Raw genomic sequence first — 14,124 nt, 5'->3', positions numbered from 1 at the left:
TACAATGTAAATGGCTACGCGATAAACACAGATGTACAATACAGCACTAAAGATCTTAGGAGGATGAATGAACACGTACACATGTTCATTCAACTGTCAGATTAACTCATATATAAGGAGGGCATCTAACTCTATATAGAATAGTTTAATTACACTAATAAAAAATCAATCGATTATTTAACTATAAAGAAGATGGACTATACTAGAGCAACTGAAGTGGCTAATGACACTAACTTAGATGTTGGAACTAACCAACATAAGCTTGTTTCTCCACATTTATATAAACATATTACTTCAATCTAATGTTCCGTCTAGCGAGATGACGACGTCATATTGAACACGTATAGCAAAATGATGGTTCTAAAGTATTATTTATAGATCAGAAATTCTGTTTAACACGCATCAATGAATATTGTAGAGAAATGGTACCTAATAATGCTACGATGCCTTTATAAAACTCTCCATACAGTAATTTGATTTACTGTCTAGGTGTCATTAACACTAAATCTCTGTCACAAACATCACAATAATTCAAATGGAAAAAAAGATACATGAAGACAAAGGTTAAGAAATCTATTGTGCTACTATCTTAAAGTTAGAGTTAATTATGATTTTATATACTAATGTAGACAATTATATTATTTAAGTTAGATTCACAAACCCATACCTTTATAAATTAGAATTAAAGCACTGTCACTTTCACCACCACCGGCCAATTGCTCGATTTTATCTTTTTCGTACTCACTAACTTTATCATCATTGAACTTATACCATTTATCTTCATCATTTTCATCTCTGATAAATGATTGATAATGTCCACTCTCACTATTGGCACCTTGATGTGTTATGATACCTATTAAATCGTAAACACACGATGGATTCTCACCTGCTTGTAAATCTTTAGGGAAACGTTTCTTATATTCTTCTAACCAATGTTCTTTACGGCTTTTTATTAATGCGGTTTCCATTTCTTGTTTCTCTTTTGGAGTCATGGCAGTTGCCTCTGTGCTAGTATCGGCATCATCGAATAAACTATCACCATTTAATTTACATCTTTTAATTTCTCTTTCATCATTCAGTTTGTCTTTTTCAACTACTCTTAATTCTTCGCGAACTTTGATCTTTTCTTGAGCATATTCTGGTGTTAATAAATCAGAAACATCTAGTTGAAATGGAAATTGAACTTTACGTAAAATCTTAGATTTTTTGTTGGTAGATCTTTTCCAGAAAAATCTAACATATTGAACTGTTAAATATTTTGGCAATTTGGTAATTTCTTTATCAACAGAATAAGTAGAGTTCACACCAGTTATATCAGATCTCTTTTCAATCGTTTCATGTAATGATTCTAATAATCCATTCTTCATGAAATTGGTTATACCGCTAATATGGCATTGCAATTTTGAATCCGTTTCATTTTCCTTAACAGTAACGTCATTTTCGTTAGCAGTGTCTTTGATTGTTGTCCTGAATTCAATTTCAAAGTTATTATTAAATTTGTCACCAAAGACAATTTTTAAAGTTTGAAATAATTGTGTAAATAATTCTTCTGCATCTTGTTGCTTATAAAATCCACTTTGGGAATCACGCTCAGCAAATTGAGGATAGCATTTTCTCAAGACACTTAATAACACAACAGGCATGACTGCTTTAAATTTTTTGCCATCTAAAGTTTCAAAACACTTCTTTAATTCAATAACAATCTTATGATGTAATTCATCTTCAGGACTGATGTTGTTACCCTCAGTTTTGTAATTTAAAATCATATCTTTTAACACATCTACACGAAACAATGCTTGTAAAGTGGAATTCATGTAGCAAGTATTACCCATGTTTTGGAAACCAATTGGCAAATCATTTAGTTTTTGCATTTGTTGATCTGGAGCTAAATCTTCAATAAAACTGCTTTGTTTTTTTGGTTTAGAAATCAGATCGGCATCTGGAGTTCCCAACAGCATAACAGTAGATCCTTGTTTGAATATAGTCGATAAATTATTAATAGTATCGTCAGTTAAGCTACCTTTAACCATGTACTTCTGACGGGAGTGTGGAACCATAGTCAGTTTTTCCACTTCTGTCTTTAGTTCACCAAGAGTAGTGTCATTGTTGATAAAGATAGGATATAGTTTACCAGAATGTTTAATGTTGACTAAAGATATATGAATTTTAAAGCAAAAGTTAAAATTGTTAGTAATTCATCCTCTTATCAATGATTAAAATAAAAAAGAACTAGTCTAATATCATAATTAGAGATTGACCGCTTTTTAAAAACTTGCACACATACAATTTAATTTATTGGAACTCATCTTGTATAAGAAAGAACCTTGCAATGTTTGATTGGTTCAGAAACTCGAAGCAATTTTAAAAGACAGATTCTTATAATATTATTTATAAACAAAAGTGGTTGTTTTATATAACCTACTATCTCTTAACAAAGAAAGTATACAAGTGGCAAAAATATAAGGTAGTGAGTCTGTGTGACAAATATTTAAATCTTCGTAATGAGATAGCCTGTACTTTTCCTTTAAATTATACTGATGAATATTTTCGTGTCAAATGACTGCATTCTATCCATTAACTAGATATGAGAGATTTAAGAGACAGTAATTACATCAATAAAGTATCGATAAGATGAATCAAGATGACTTTACATTTAATCTCATCAATCCTATGAGTTGATTCTATTTAAATTATTTGAATATAATTTTGGAATATATATATTTGTGTGTATATTGATTAATTAATTTAATACTACATTCTATATTGGGAAAGTTCATTAAATGGCTTTAATGTAATTATTGTGAACATTTGATTTATGAAGTAAATGACGGTTTATTATTATGCAAAATTGTTAATGTCGTTAAGAAAGAAAATTTGTTACTTCTGAAATGGTTTTGTTACCTTTATTTTTTTATCATTTTTTAACACCAGTGATGCATTAATCTGATGTACCATGGCTTGGTTGCCAAGTATTGTTTTCTTTCCTTGATCTCTTCTTTCACAATATCGATATCAATATTCTTACGTCCTGTATCCAAATCAATATCCTTTAATGGAATGATTTCCCACCATTTTTTAGTTTTATATCTAAAATAAAGTTTATGACAAATAAAAAATATAAGAGAGACGATTGCACATAGATAATTTTGGAAGAACTTTCCAGCTCTATCCTTAGAATCTGTCCATCCACCAATTGGCCATAATGAAACATAAAATTGAACGATTAAAATAAGTGAATTGATAATTGCGGAATATACAGACCCCCAAACACCTACCGCACTTACAAATTCCAATTCATCTATTGTTTTATTTTGTGCTTTCATGGCCAATCTGAATCTAATGTGACAAATATTAATGCTTAACCAAACAATACAGGTAGCTAGACCAGCAATGGCCATTAACCAATCGAAAACCTCAGAAACAGATGATGACTTGACTAAGAAAGCTAACAATCCAAATAATGAGTTAATGACAATACCAGTCAATGGTCTACCAGCACGGTCGATGTAACCAAACCACCATGGGATCAAACCTTGATGAGCCATAGAGCAAAGGGTTCTCGAAGAAGCAAAGATACAGGAGTTACCTACACTTAAAATACTGATCAAAATGACAGCATTAACAATGGAAGGCAACACCTTGATGTTATGTAATTTAATGGCGATAACAAATGGAGAGTTATCAACTGAAGAACCACCCAATAAATTTTCATTTGTGTATGGAACCAAAAATCCTACTAATGTTAATGATACTAAGAAGAAAAATAAAATTCTCCAAAAGACCTGTTTAATAGCACTGGGTAATTCTTTAGGGTCAGTTTCACCGGATGCTAAACATGTCATTTCTGTACCACCTAAGGAATATGAGGCTGTAATCAAAACAGATAAAAATCCCCTGAAACCATTTGCTAAGCACCCCGGATCATGCCAATACTTGGCACCAATGAATTCATGTGTTGGGCCACCACCACAGATTAAAATAATACATAGGATGATAAAACCGGTAACAGTGATTACTTTAATAGTTGAGAAAACAAACTCTGCTTCACCAAACCCTCTCACCCCAAATAAATTGATAGACACGATGGCACAGTAAAATATCGCTACAAATACAACAGGATCGATGGTATCGTTCCAATATTGGACAGTAATTGCTGATGACAAAATTTCTAACGGTAGAACAAAAAACCATTGTAGGACATAAATGGTAGAGATAACAAAGCTTAAACTTGGATCCAAAAACCTTGTTTGGTAGTTTGCAAAAGCGCCGACGACAGGAAATCTAACTGTGATTTCACCTAAACCATGGATTGTACCGACAATTTGAGAACCAGCAATAGACCAACCCAAAACCAATGCCAATGGGCCACCATTCGCCAGAGCTTGACCAGAACCAATAAATAAACCTGTACCAATGGACCCCCCAATAGCAATCATGATCAGATGTCTCGATTTCAATGACCGTTTCAAATTACTTGTGTGGAAAGAACCGTTAGCAGGCGGTTTAAAAGAATCAATAACTCTTTGAAAAATATTTCTATTCTCTGTTTTTGTATAATCTGTCAAAGACTCAGCATGCTCATATTTATCGTCAATATTTTTATTATCACTAAATATGGTTGTAACAAATTCATTTTTTGATAACTTAGCAGAAACCCCATTATTGTCATGGGACTCCCAAGAAGACGCATCCATTGTAAGGAATAGTTATCTATTATTTCTTTATTTTCCAGTACTTCCCCCTTACGCCAGGTGTTCTAATAGACGATACTGACTGCCTATTAAAACAAATACATATATATATATATATACTGACTCATTTTTCTATCCATATCATTGAAATTCTAGACTGTCCTTGTTCTACATTAAAATTTCAAAAACATTTTTGCATCATCGCAACATCCGGTATTCTGAATTAAACTACGAAGTGAAAAATTGAACGATGTCGATGGAATATAAATGTAATGAAATGAGTAAACTAATAGAGAGAGACAGTTGGGCTGGTGGATGTGTTTTTTATGTTAAAGAGAAACAGAATGAATGGTTAAATCGAACCATTCGAGACTTTTACTTTATACTCAATTGAATGTACAGAGAGAGTTTATGTTTTTAAAACAAGATGACTACCTACTCTTGGGCGTTGTTTATGAAACGATGCAAGAGATACTTTTGTATAGGTCGTTGTTGCATGTATGTGAACTTGATAGAAGTAATTGGATTCTAAGAAAATAGTTGACTGTAGTGTAGATAATGATATGTTGTTTTTCCGTTTATTAGCGTGGGGTTTGTCAAGTATGTAAGTGAGTAAGTTAAAGACATATACGTTGTTTTCTCCCCGATGTTCAGATCTGTAATGTCAATGGAGAATGTAGATCGGTGTCTTTAATTTGGATGTTAAACAACTTTCGTAATGTTTAGATCGAGTACTTCATTACGATAAAAGGTTGATTGTTCCGGTGTGCAGCAACATTGATGCAAAAGAGGCATAGTTGCTGGATCTTATTTGTTGCTCGTGGATCGCTCTTGATTTGTTGTCAATTTTCAAGCCCCCCCACCCCTCATCGGAAAAGTTATGTTGTTATAACAATACAGTAAGTTTCGACAAGACTTGTTATTATTTATATTTGTTTAGATATATGTTTATATATGTAAGAATTTCGCATATAGATGTTTCCCTGTCGTACTTGGTCAGTAAAGAGAAACATTAATTGGGTGAGCATAACATTGAGTTTGTTTGCATTACTAAGGATGGATATTGACGTTGTAATTTTGTATCTCGAGAAGATTTCTTACTTGAAGAAATTACAATTAACAAGTTTGATGAAGTTTAAAAACAAGATTCATTTTAGACATTTGGATTTGAATAAGAAAGAAGAAAGTCATTTCAATACTGTATTTAGTATTATCGAACAAAATAATGAGCTGATAAAAGGTAAAGATAAGTGTCACAGTATCACAACAATTGCATCTTGTCTAAATACTTTGGAAAATTCTTTCGATAAACTAAGTCTGATAAAAACATATATTTTACAAAGAACTGATAACTTAAAAGATATATCGATTTTTTTGAATGATTCTAATGTAATGCTACTGTATGAAATCTGGAAATATTTATGTAAGAATTTAAATTTAATGAAGTTCTATTTCACCTTATTATTTATTAAAACAAAATCTACAATTATGAATAATGAGTTGTTATTATTAAAGAAATATATATTGGAATCTAATGAACGTGATGGTTATGGGAATAGTGTTATGAGAACAATTGAATCGTTTTTAGAGTATTTTGAAGATTTTCTTTTGGAGCTTACTGCAGAAATTACAAATATTGATAATGGTATCACCAGAGGAGGAGAAATTGATTTGGATGATAAATACAATTATTACGTGCCATCTTTAATTCAAATTCAAGAATACTATGACATGTCTAATTTTACTTGCTTGTTATTAGATATTCAACTAATTTTGCAAAGAGAAAGATTCACTGATAGTTTTGGAGTCGAAAGTTTATCAATAGAAACAAATTCAATTCATTCAGATCCGTCCACATTAACACCTTCTTTATCAGAAAATATTGCTCATTTTGAAAATGGTTTATTTGAAAATGGTAAACATGAAAAATATTCTTCACAGTTTAGAACTCATAGAAGACTGTCGTCATCAGAAATAACGGAAGTGTCATTATCTTCGCCAATTTCTCGTCTGGGTGAAAGCTCAATACTACAAAAAGAAATGCCAAGACTACTTAAGAACTTTTCAACAATTGATAAATTGAATCACTTGGTCACTGAAACAGAATTGCCTGACAAAAATGTCAAGAAAAATATTGATCAATTGTTAATGTTAAACTCTGATATGTCAAGCATGAATAACTTTAAGAAAATGCAAAATTCTAGTTTAGAAAAAAATATTATTAAAAACCTAAATCTCCAAAATAATATTTTATCAAATATACATGGACTCAAAACTTATGAACCAACAAAGAAATAATATTCCCAAAAAAGCATCCGTCTAATGACCTATTTTCCAACACATACATATAAGTAGTTTACTATTGTTATAAGCAACCTTAAAATATGGTATGATTTATTAATTATATGCACGCTAGTTTTTTATTTAACTATATACCAGACATCCTCATCTTCCTCTATGATTCCACTATATCTGAGATCATTTTCTATAGAAGCAGTTGAATTAATCGATAACTGTAGAGTATCTGAAACGACACTTAGAATCTTTTCAAAAGTCCATATCTGATCGGTTAGAGTTCTACATTCGATTATTTTGTTTTCATTCATGATAACATTATAGAACAGTGCATCGATATCATATTGATCGATAAGCCATACTAGATCCATCGATTCCATGGGCAGAACATTTTTACGTCTTCCGATTTCAAATATTATCATTATTAATACAGATATCCACTCAGCAATATCATTGTCTTCTAGACTTGAGTAATCATTGCTTTTTATAGTATTCAAGATTCTTTCAATATCGTACTTTGTCTGAATTTTTAAAATTTCTAAATAAATGACCAGAAATTGGAACGTCTTGCCAATAGATAATTTCGATATGTACCCTGACAATCTATGGAAATTCTTTAATGACACTACAGGTAAAAAACATATTGTGTATTGGATTTCATATGAATCATCACGCTTCTTAATGTTGAACCACTTTATCAATGACTGGCATTCATTATCTTTTGTCAACTTGTATACTTTCTGTATATGGGATAGTTTGTACTTAATTGAATCAAGTTCAGTATCATCGCAATATTGTTTTGCATTTGAGGGTATCTTTTTTAAATAATTGGTTTCTTTTTCCTTTAGTAATTTTGCTCGATTGTATATCCTTTCTGATATCTGTTTTATTCTGATTTTAATCCTATTATTCTTCATCTTCATTTTTAATATGTCAATCTTTTCCAATTGCTGAGATAAGATTTTTTGCTCAATATCGGTGTTAGTTTGGAATATTTTATCATTATTACCATCAATGTTCTGATCTTGATGTCTATCTATTGCATAGTTTAAAATATTATCCACTCTCTGTTTCAGGAGTTCATTCTCTTCTTTTAATAACAACAATTTCATCTTTAATGGCATAAACAGGTTAGGTGAAGTGTTTAAACAATGTGAGCAGTACATCATTTCCTTTTTATTGTTGCATATTAAACATATGGTGTCCATCGTAATAATTCCTTTGTCGCATATTACTCGTTGCCCTGCTCTACTATTGAACAGACTTTAGTAGTATTAATAAAGAGGCAAGATCATAATATGATTGGTAATATTTATCTATAATTACATTGAAATGTTATTGACATTTTTATTTGATAGTAATTTAAATAAAACATGACTGTCAAAAATTACCTTGAACTTTTGATTTATTGGCATTTGTAATTGTAATTGTTACATTCTTGTAATCAAGGGTTTACTATAAATCCTCAAAAACTGAAAATCGGTATTTAATTGAATGCTATTATTAAATATACATAACAATTGAAATGAATTCGTTTTAAAGACAATGATTAAACTTATATGATTATTAGATATTAGAGTATAGAACTAACTAGATGTGTGTAAGATTTAATCTATCAAGTTTTTAGTTCTAGGAGAACATGACACTATTTCTTTTCTTTCTGTAATTTGAACCTGTGGAAGGTGCTCTAGAATTATTATTCTTATTGTTATTATTGTTTAAATTTGAGTTGTCTTTAAAATTACCATCATTTGAGAAAGTATGTGATTGTGATAATCTTGGAGATGCATTGTGTAGGTAATTTGGCGTATTGTTATTATTAAATGATGAAACTGAACCTCCGCGTTTATGAGAATGGTTGGAGTGATTATTGTTGTAATTGCTGTTACTATTGTAATTGTTGTTGTTGGTATTTATAGAGGTGTTGTCTATCTTCATTGATGAGAGCCTGCTGCTTAATTTTCGTATAGATGAAGATCTCTTCACGCCAGGTAATGTACCAGGCATTGAAGAATTAGTTGGCGAAAATATTGCTTTTGTACCTCCATAAAAGCTGCTTCTCTTATTATTTAAAGTTGGTGAATTGGCACCATTTGAACCAGCACTTGTGTTTCTTAATTTTATTACTTGTATTTGGTTTTGATTATTTGAATTTTTGCCATGTTCATTATTATGTAGTGGACCATGACTTTTATTGAACGAAGCAATGGTATTATTAATTGAACTGGAATGATGATGTGTATTTTTATCAGTAGCAGACTCTAACGCTAATAAAGTTTCATCGCGTACTAAACTGGTGAACTTTTCAGGAATGTTTAAGTTCATTTCTTGTGCATAAGTTTGAACTAATGCTTTAGACTCTGTATATAAGGTCACCCAATTTGGTAAATCTAACTTCTCAATTGCATCATTGCATCTTTCATTCAGTGAATTATTGAACTCGTTATTAGAGTCATTTAAATTTTTAATCATATTATTGAATTTGAAAATAGAATCCAATAAATTCTTGTGTTCATATTGATAATTTTCATAAAATTCGATTTGATTTTTCTTTGCTTCTTCTAATTCAGTAGTCAGAGTTTTAATCTCCAATGCATATTTTTCTTTATAATATTCATGAGAATCACAAACAGTCTTGTATTGATTTTCAACCATTTCAAATTTTTGTTTTAATATTGACTCATTTTTACTAATTGAACCAAAATTATTATTCAATTCTGTATTTTCTGATTTCAAAGTTTTATGTGCTTCAAATAAAGAATTAAATTCAGTCTCTAAATCTTTCAACTTTCTTGTCTTTCTATTTAAAATTTGATTTATGTTTTCATTTTCATTTTTCAATGATGTAATTTGTTCTTGTAATTTAATTTCCTTTAATTGCGAAGCTTCTAACTTACTTAACAAACTTTGAGATTGTAGAGTCAATTGTACATTTGCACTTGTCATCGCATCGATTTGCTCATGCAAGCTCTCAATAACTTTTGTACTGTTACTAACACCTCCAACACCATTATTCAAATTCAACACCTCGACATTGCTTATGCCAACAACATTGTTATTGGAGCTTTGTCTCTTTGGTGAACCTGCTATGCTCTTGCTATTCATATTTGTCATAAATACATTATGACCCTCATTCAATTTATTAGGAGGCAACAATTGTGAAGCCGAAGCATTCTGATGATCATTCAATATGTTGTTGCTCATTTGTTTCTTTTCATCCATTATTCAAACTGAAAGTTACACTTACACCTAAACGATAACTCAATAGTGATAAACAATTCCACAATCAACTATATATTCAAAGAAATATGTAAAAAAATAAATTTTTTACAGATGCCTCTTAAGATAAGTTGTATTTATATATGGATCCACTCAGCTTGTTTCTTGATAAACCACACAGTATGACTTTCAACAGAATAGGAATTAGTTTCTAATATAATAAATTACCTGTTAAAATAAGAAAGCAATTGAATGATATAAGTAGAGAACAGGTCTGAAATTTTTTAACTGCGACTAAAAGGAAAATAGGCCAACGTTAAGAAAATGAAACATTTAAGGAACGTCCTAAACAGCGTTACCTCTACAAGCACAGCTGTCTGCAAAGTGTAAGGTACTAAATATATCTACCAACTTGCAGTTAGCTCTTTATTCTTTGATCTTTTTTCGGATCTTGTTTATTATTCATTCAAGAAGTTCTTTTGTTTCGTGATTTCGTTTGAAGTTTCGAAATTTTGAAATTTTTCACGATAAACAGCAATTAATGCTATAAGTATGTTGTAATGAATGTTAAATACTGCTATTAAATTAATATTTACGTGTATTGTATCTGTTGTCACCTTGTTTGAAAATTCTTGTATTAGCACTTAGAGAGTACTCTAAGGTACATTACTGCTATTTGAAATTGTACGTTTCAAATATCTGGTACCTTATACGTAATCAATGTTTATACATAGATAGGCGTATGTGCATGGTAGAATGCGATGTATTATGAAGATTCTATTTTTACTAAAGGGACCTGAATAGGTCTAAGCGTTGATTAAACCAGACACCTCTGTCTAATATCTTGCATTTATATTAAATGTTTACATACAAATTTTAAAATAGTGGCTTTAATGGGGTAAGAGAATACTGCCATTATTTTGTTTCTGGTAGTCCTGAGGCGAAGTCAACGGTTATATCAACCCATTTCCCTTCTGGAAGTAGGAGTGGCAGTGGTAATCCGTGGGTCTTGAGTCTATGAGACTTCATGAGTTGCCATTGGAGGCATATTATACATAGGTCCTGGTCGAGTTGATTATGTGTGTCCAGTTCAAACACTTGTGAAGTTCGGGGCACATCATGGTTTCTTTAGATTGTCCTCCAAATACTGTCTCGTTGTGATCAGCAAATACTAGGTCTCCACTGTGGCCGTGGTATGCAGGTCCTATCTTTACACAACAGTCTGGATCCTGTCAATTCCGATCTCTTGATAAACTGGGATATCTCGATAAAATATTTAAGTACCTCTAGTAAGAATTCGTGTCTAGTGGTGTCGTGGTGATCTTGGTGCCTAGGGTATTAAAGATAGCGGTGAAGCATGTTTCTGTTAGGATCTCATGTTTTTTCACATATTCTGATGCAAAATCATATTAAGCAAGTTTGTAGAGTTGGCTGAATAGACTATGCTCTGCTCCTTAACTTATTATTGAGAGCAAAGAATAATAAATCATCGGTTCTTACTGTAAAACATATTCCGTCTACCAACAATTAAAATAATTTAAACTAGATATAAATTCAGTACTTTTATGTGAGCTGCCCTAAAAAAAATTAATCCGAGGCGCTATCACATATACTGTGATATCTAAAATATAATATACGTTAATTTAAAAACAGTACCATATTATTATAAAACTTTCGATGCATATTAAATCACTTCAGTCCTCTGTTCATTTCTGAATGACCATCATATCAGGCATTCTAGATATTCCTCTCAATTAGGAACTCTAGAGACTGTCGGCAACTTTGGTGTTTATGTGAGATTCTGCCAGTTCAAAAAGTATAAATATGTTAAATTATTTAGCAATATATGATCCCCTAAGATCAACTAACGAAGATGACACATTCAAGCAATTAATACTGTATCATTCTTTTAATGAAATTGAACATTCTTTAAATGAAAAATTGGCTAATATAGGTATCTTACAGGGTATTTGGAATCTGACTGATACTCTAATCGGTGATGATAAAGGTAAAGGTAAGATAATTGAATTAAGTGAAAATGAAGTCTTAATGGTTATAACTTTTGAAAAACATTATTTTTTTGCATTGGATATTACAACAGCTGAAAATATTCCACAGCAATACTGGCTGACAAATATGTGGTTATGTTATAGATTCTTCATCTTACAATACAATTATTTTAAGAATTACGAAGCAGGAAATAATTTAACTAAATTAACAAATGACTTAAATGAATATGTTATACCCTTTTGGCAAGATCTAGTCTCGAATCCAACGTCAATGTTTAAAAAAAATTGGTATACTGTTTACAACGACTGTTATAAAATTTCAGAGTTAGAATTCAAAAATACAAATAAATCCTGGGAATCACAGATTAATCAAAGTATCCTTTTACAAGATGAAAATTACTTGGGGATAAAAGATATTCTAGTCTATCATTTGCCAAGTTTACAGTATAATAATGCATATAACACAAAAAACTTTGGTTTTGTTAAAAATTTCACAAATGAATTGGAAAACTTATCTGACTTATCAAATTGGATTTATCATTTACATTCAACGTATGGTGTGTTATCTAGCCACGTTTTATCAGGAAATGTGCATTATATTTCTAAATCTAATATTGAATTATTGGGGAACGATGCTGATTTTACAGCTAATTCTAGTGAGCATATAGATGGGAATAATGACAGTCAAATCAACGAATCAACAGAAAATAACTCTAATAGCAATACCTTTAATGAACAGACAAAAAATATTATACATAATATCACTCTCCCTGTTTCTTTTGCATATGATACATTTCAAGAAGTTGGTGTAACTACAGGGATATCTAAAAGCATGTCATTGATGTTAGATTACGTTCCAAAGTTTTCATTTTCTAGAAATTCCAAAAATCAAGGCAATGATGTTACTAATGGTAATGGTAATGGTACTTTAGTGGTAAATAAAGATAAAAATATTTCTCATGGATTTCTAATATCACCCTGGGCGAATAAATATTTACCTTACGATTATAAAGTTAAAAGATTGAATTTGAAGTATAATGATATCCAATTATCAAAAAATCAAACAGAATCTTACAATTGTTTATTTTGGTATTTTCAAGATGTTCTAGTGATAATTGCATGTGATCCTAATTTTAAAAGCATTTGGAATCATGAATACCTTTCTGATTTAAATTATAAATTGTATGAGAGTATGGTAACATTGTATGAAACTGCAACCGAACCAAGCTTTTCATCGAATTCCAATGAATCATTTGCTTATACTGTAATTGACAAGAAGAAGAGAACAATACATTCATCTATACCTGCATGGATCTCGAATGGATCAGAAGCTGCTACCGAGAATATGTTTTCCCAGTTAATAATTAATGGAGTTGATCAGTTATTTGGGACAAATTCTTTTGAAAACATTTCACAGATAACAGATATTGGCGGCATTACCTCAATGGGGAACTGGTTTTGTAGGGATAACAAAGCACTTGTGGATAATGGTAATGGCAATAAAACTAATTTTAAAAAACAAGAGAATTTAATCGCAGTTCATAAAAACTTTTTATTTGCAATGCCAAATTTCAAACTATTGGAATTACATAATGAGTTATTACAATTTAATGAAAATATTGAAAAATCACAATGTCGCGATGATATTAGACAGAGACAATTGATGAAATTAAGTAATGGTCTGTTATGTTATATTGAGAATAGTGGTGACAAACTTGAATTTCTTATTAGAAATTGGTATGATGACTCTAATGTTTCGCCGAAGCTTAAAAATATGCAACAGAATCATATGCTTAATGATTTTGGAAAGGATGTATTAAAATGGAAAGATTCTCAAGTTGAGTAAATTTTTTAAAATCATGCATAGTAGAACAATAAATAATATATACATATATACCAACGTAACTATA

At 30.7% G+C, this 14,124-nt stretch overlaps 6 protein-coding genes across 6 annotated transcripts; 2 read left to right on the top strand and 4 right to left on the bottom strand.

Annotated features, from left to right (window-relative positions):
- Positions 1 to 653: 653 nt before the first annotated feature.
- On the bottom strand, positions 654 to 2,306 carry UBP6 (ubiquitin-specific protease UBP6; the record flags this gene model as incomplete). The annotated part of the gene is made up of 2 exons (XM_003683720.1): positions 654 to 2,149; positions 2,285 to 2,306. The coding sequence occupies 2 exons, from the start codon at positions 2,304 to 2,306 to the stop codon at positions 654 to 656; spliced, it is 1,518 nt and encodes a 505-aa protein (XP_003683768.1).
- A 615-nt stretch (positions 2,307 to 2,921) lies between these two features.
- TAT2 (aromatic amino acid transmembrane transporter TAT2) lies at positions 2,922 to 4,694 on the bottom strand (the record flags this gene model as incomplete). Its single annotated transcript, XM_003683719.1, has 1 exon — positions 2,922 to 4,694. The coding sequence occupies one exon, from the start codon at positions 4,692 to 4,694 to the stop codon at positions 2,922 to 2,924; it is 1,773 nt and encodes a 590-aa protein (XP_003683767.1).
- A 972-nt stretch (positions 4,695 to 5,666) lies between these two features.
- MDM36 (Mdm36p) lies at positions 5,667 to 6,989 on the top strand (the record flags this gene model as incomplete). The annotated part of the gene is made up of 1 exon (XM_003683718.1): positions 5,667 to 6,989. The coding sequence occupies one exon, from the start codon at positions 5,667 to 5,669 to the stop codon at positions 6,987 to 6,989; it is 1,323 nt and encodes a 440-aa protein (XP_003683766.1).
- A 122-nt stretch (positions 6,990 to 7,111) lies between these two features.
- On the bottom strand, positions 7,112 to 8,194 carry ATG14 (Atg14p; the record flags this gene model as incomplete). The annotated part of the gene is made up of 1 exon (XM_003683717.1): positions 7,112 to 8,194. One exon carries the CDS (start codon positions 8,192 to 8,194, stop codon positions 7,112 to 7,114), a length of 1,083 nt encoding a protein of 360 aa, XP_003683765.1.
- A 421-nt stretch (positions 8,195 to 8,615) lies between these two features.
- Positions 8,616 to 10,208, bottom strand: SHE3 (She3p; the record flags this gene model as incomplete). The annotated part of the gene is made up of 1 exon (XM_003683716.1): positions 8,616 to 10,208. The coding sequence occupies one exon, from the start codon at positions 10,206 to 10,208 to the stop codon at positions 8,616 to 8,618; it is 1,593 nt and encodes a 530-aa protein (XP_003683764.1).
- A 1,821-nt stretch (positions 10,209 to 12,029) lies between these two features.
- CCZ1 (Ccz1p) lies at positions 12,030 to 14,060 on the top strand (the record flags this gene model as incomplete). The annotated part of the gene is made up of 1 exon (XM_003683715.1): positions 12,030 to 14,060. One exon carries the CDS (start codon positions 12,030 to 12,032, stop codon positions 14,058 to 14,060), a length of 2,031 nt encoding a protein of 676 aa, XP_003683763.1.
- Positions 14,061 to 14,124: the final 64 nt, after the last annotated feature.

This window comes from Tetrapisispora phaffii, chromosome 1 (assembly GCF_000236905.1).
Source record: "Tetrapisispora phaffii CBS 4417 chromosome 1, complete genome".
Classification (NCBI taxonomy): Eukaryota; Fungi; Ascomycota; class Saccharomycetes; order Saccharomycetales; family Saccharomycetaceae; genus Tetrapisispora; species Tetrapisispora phaffii.
Note: the sequence above shows the minus strand (reverse complement) of the source record. Positions and strands in the feature narration are given on the sequence as shown.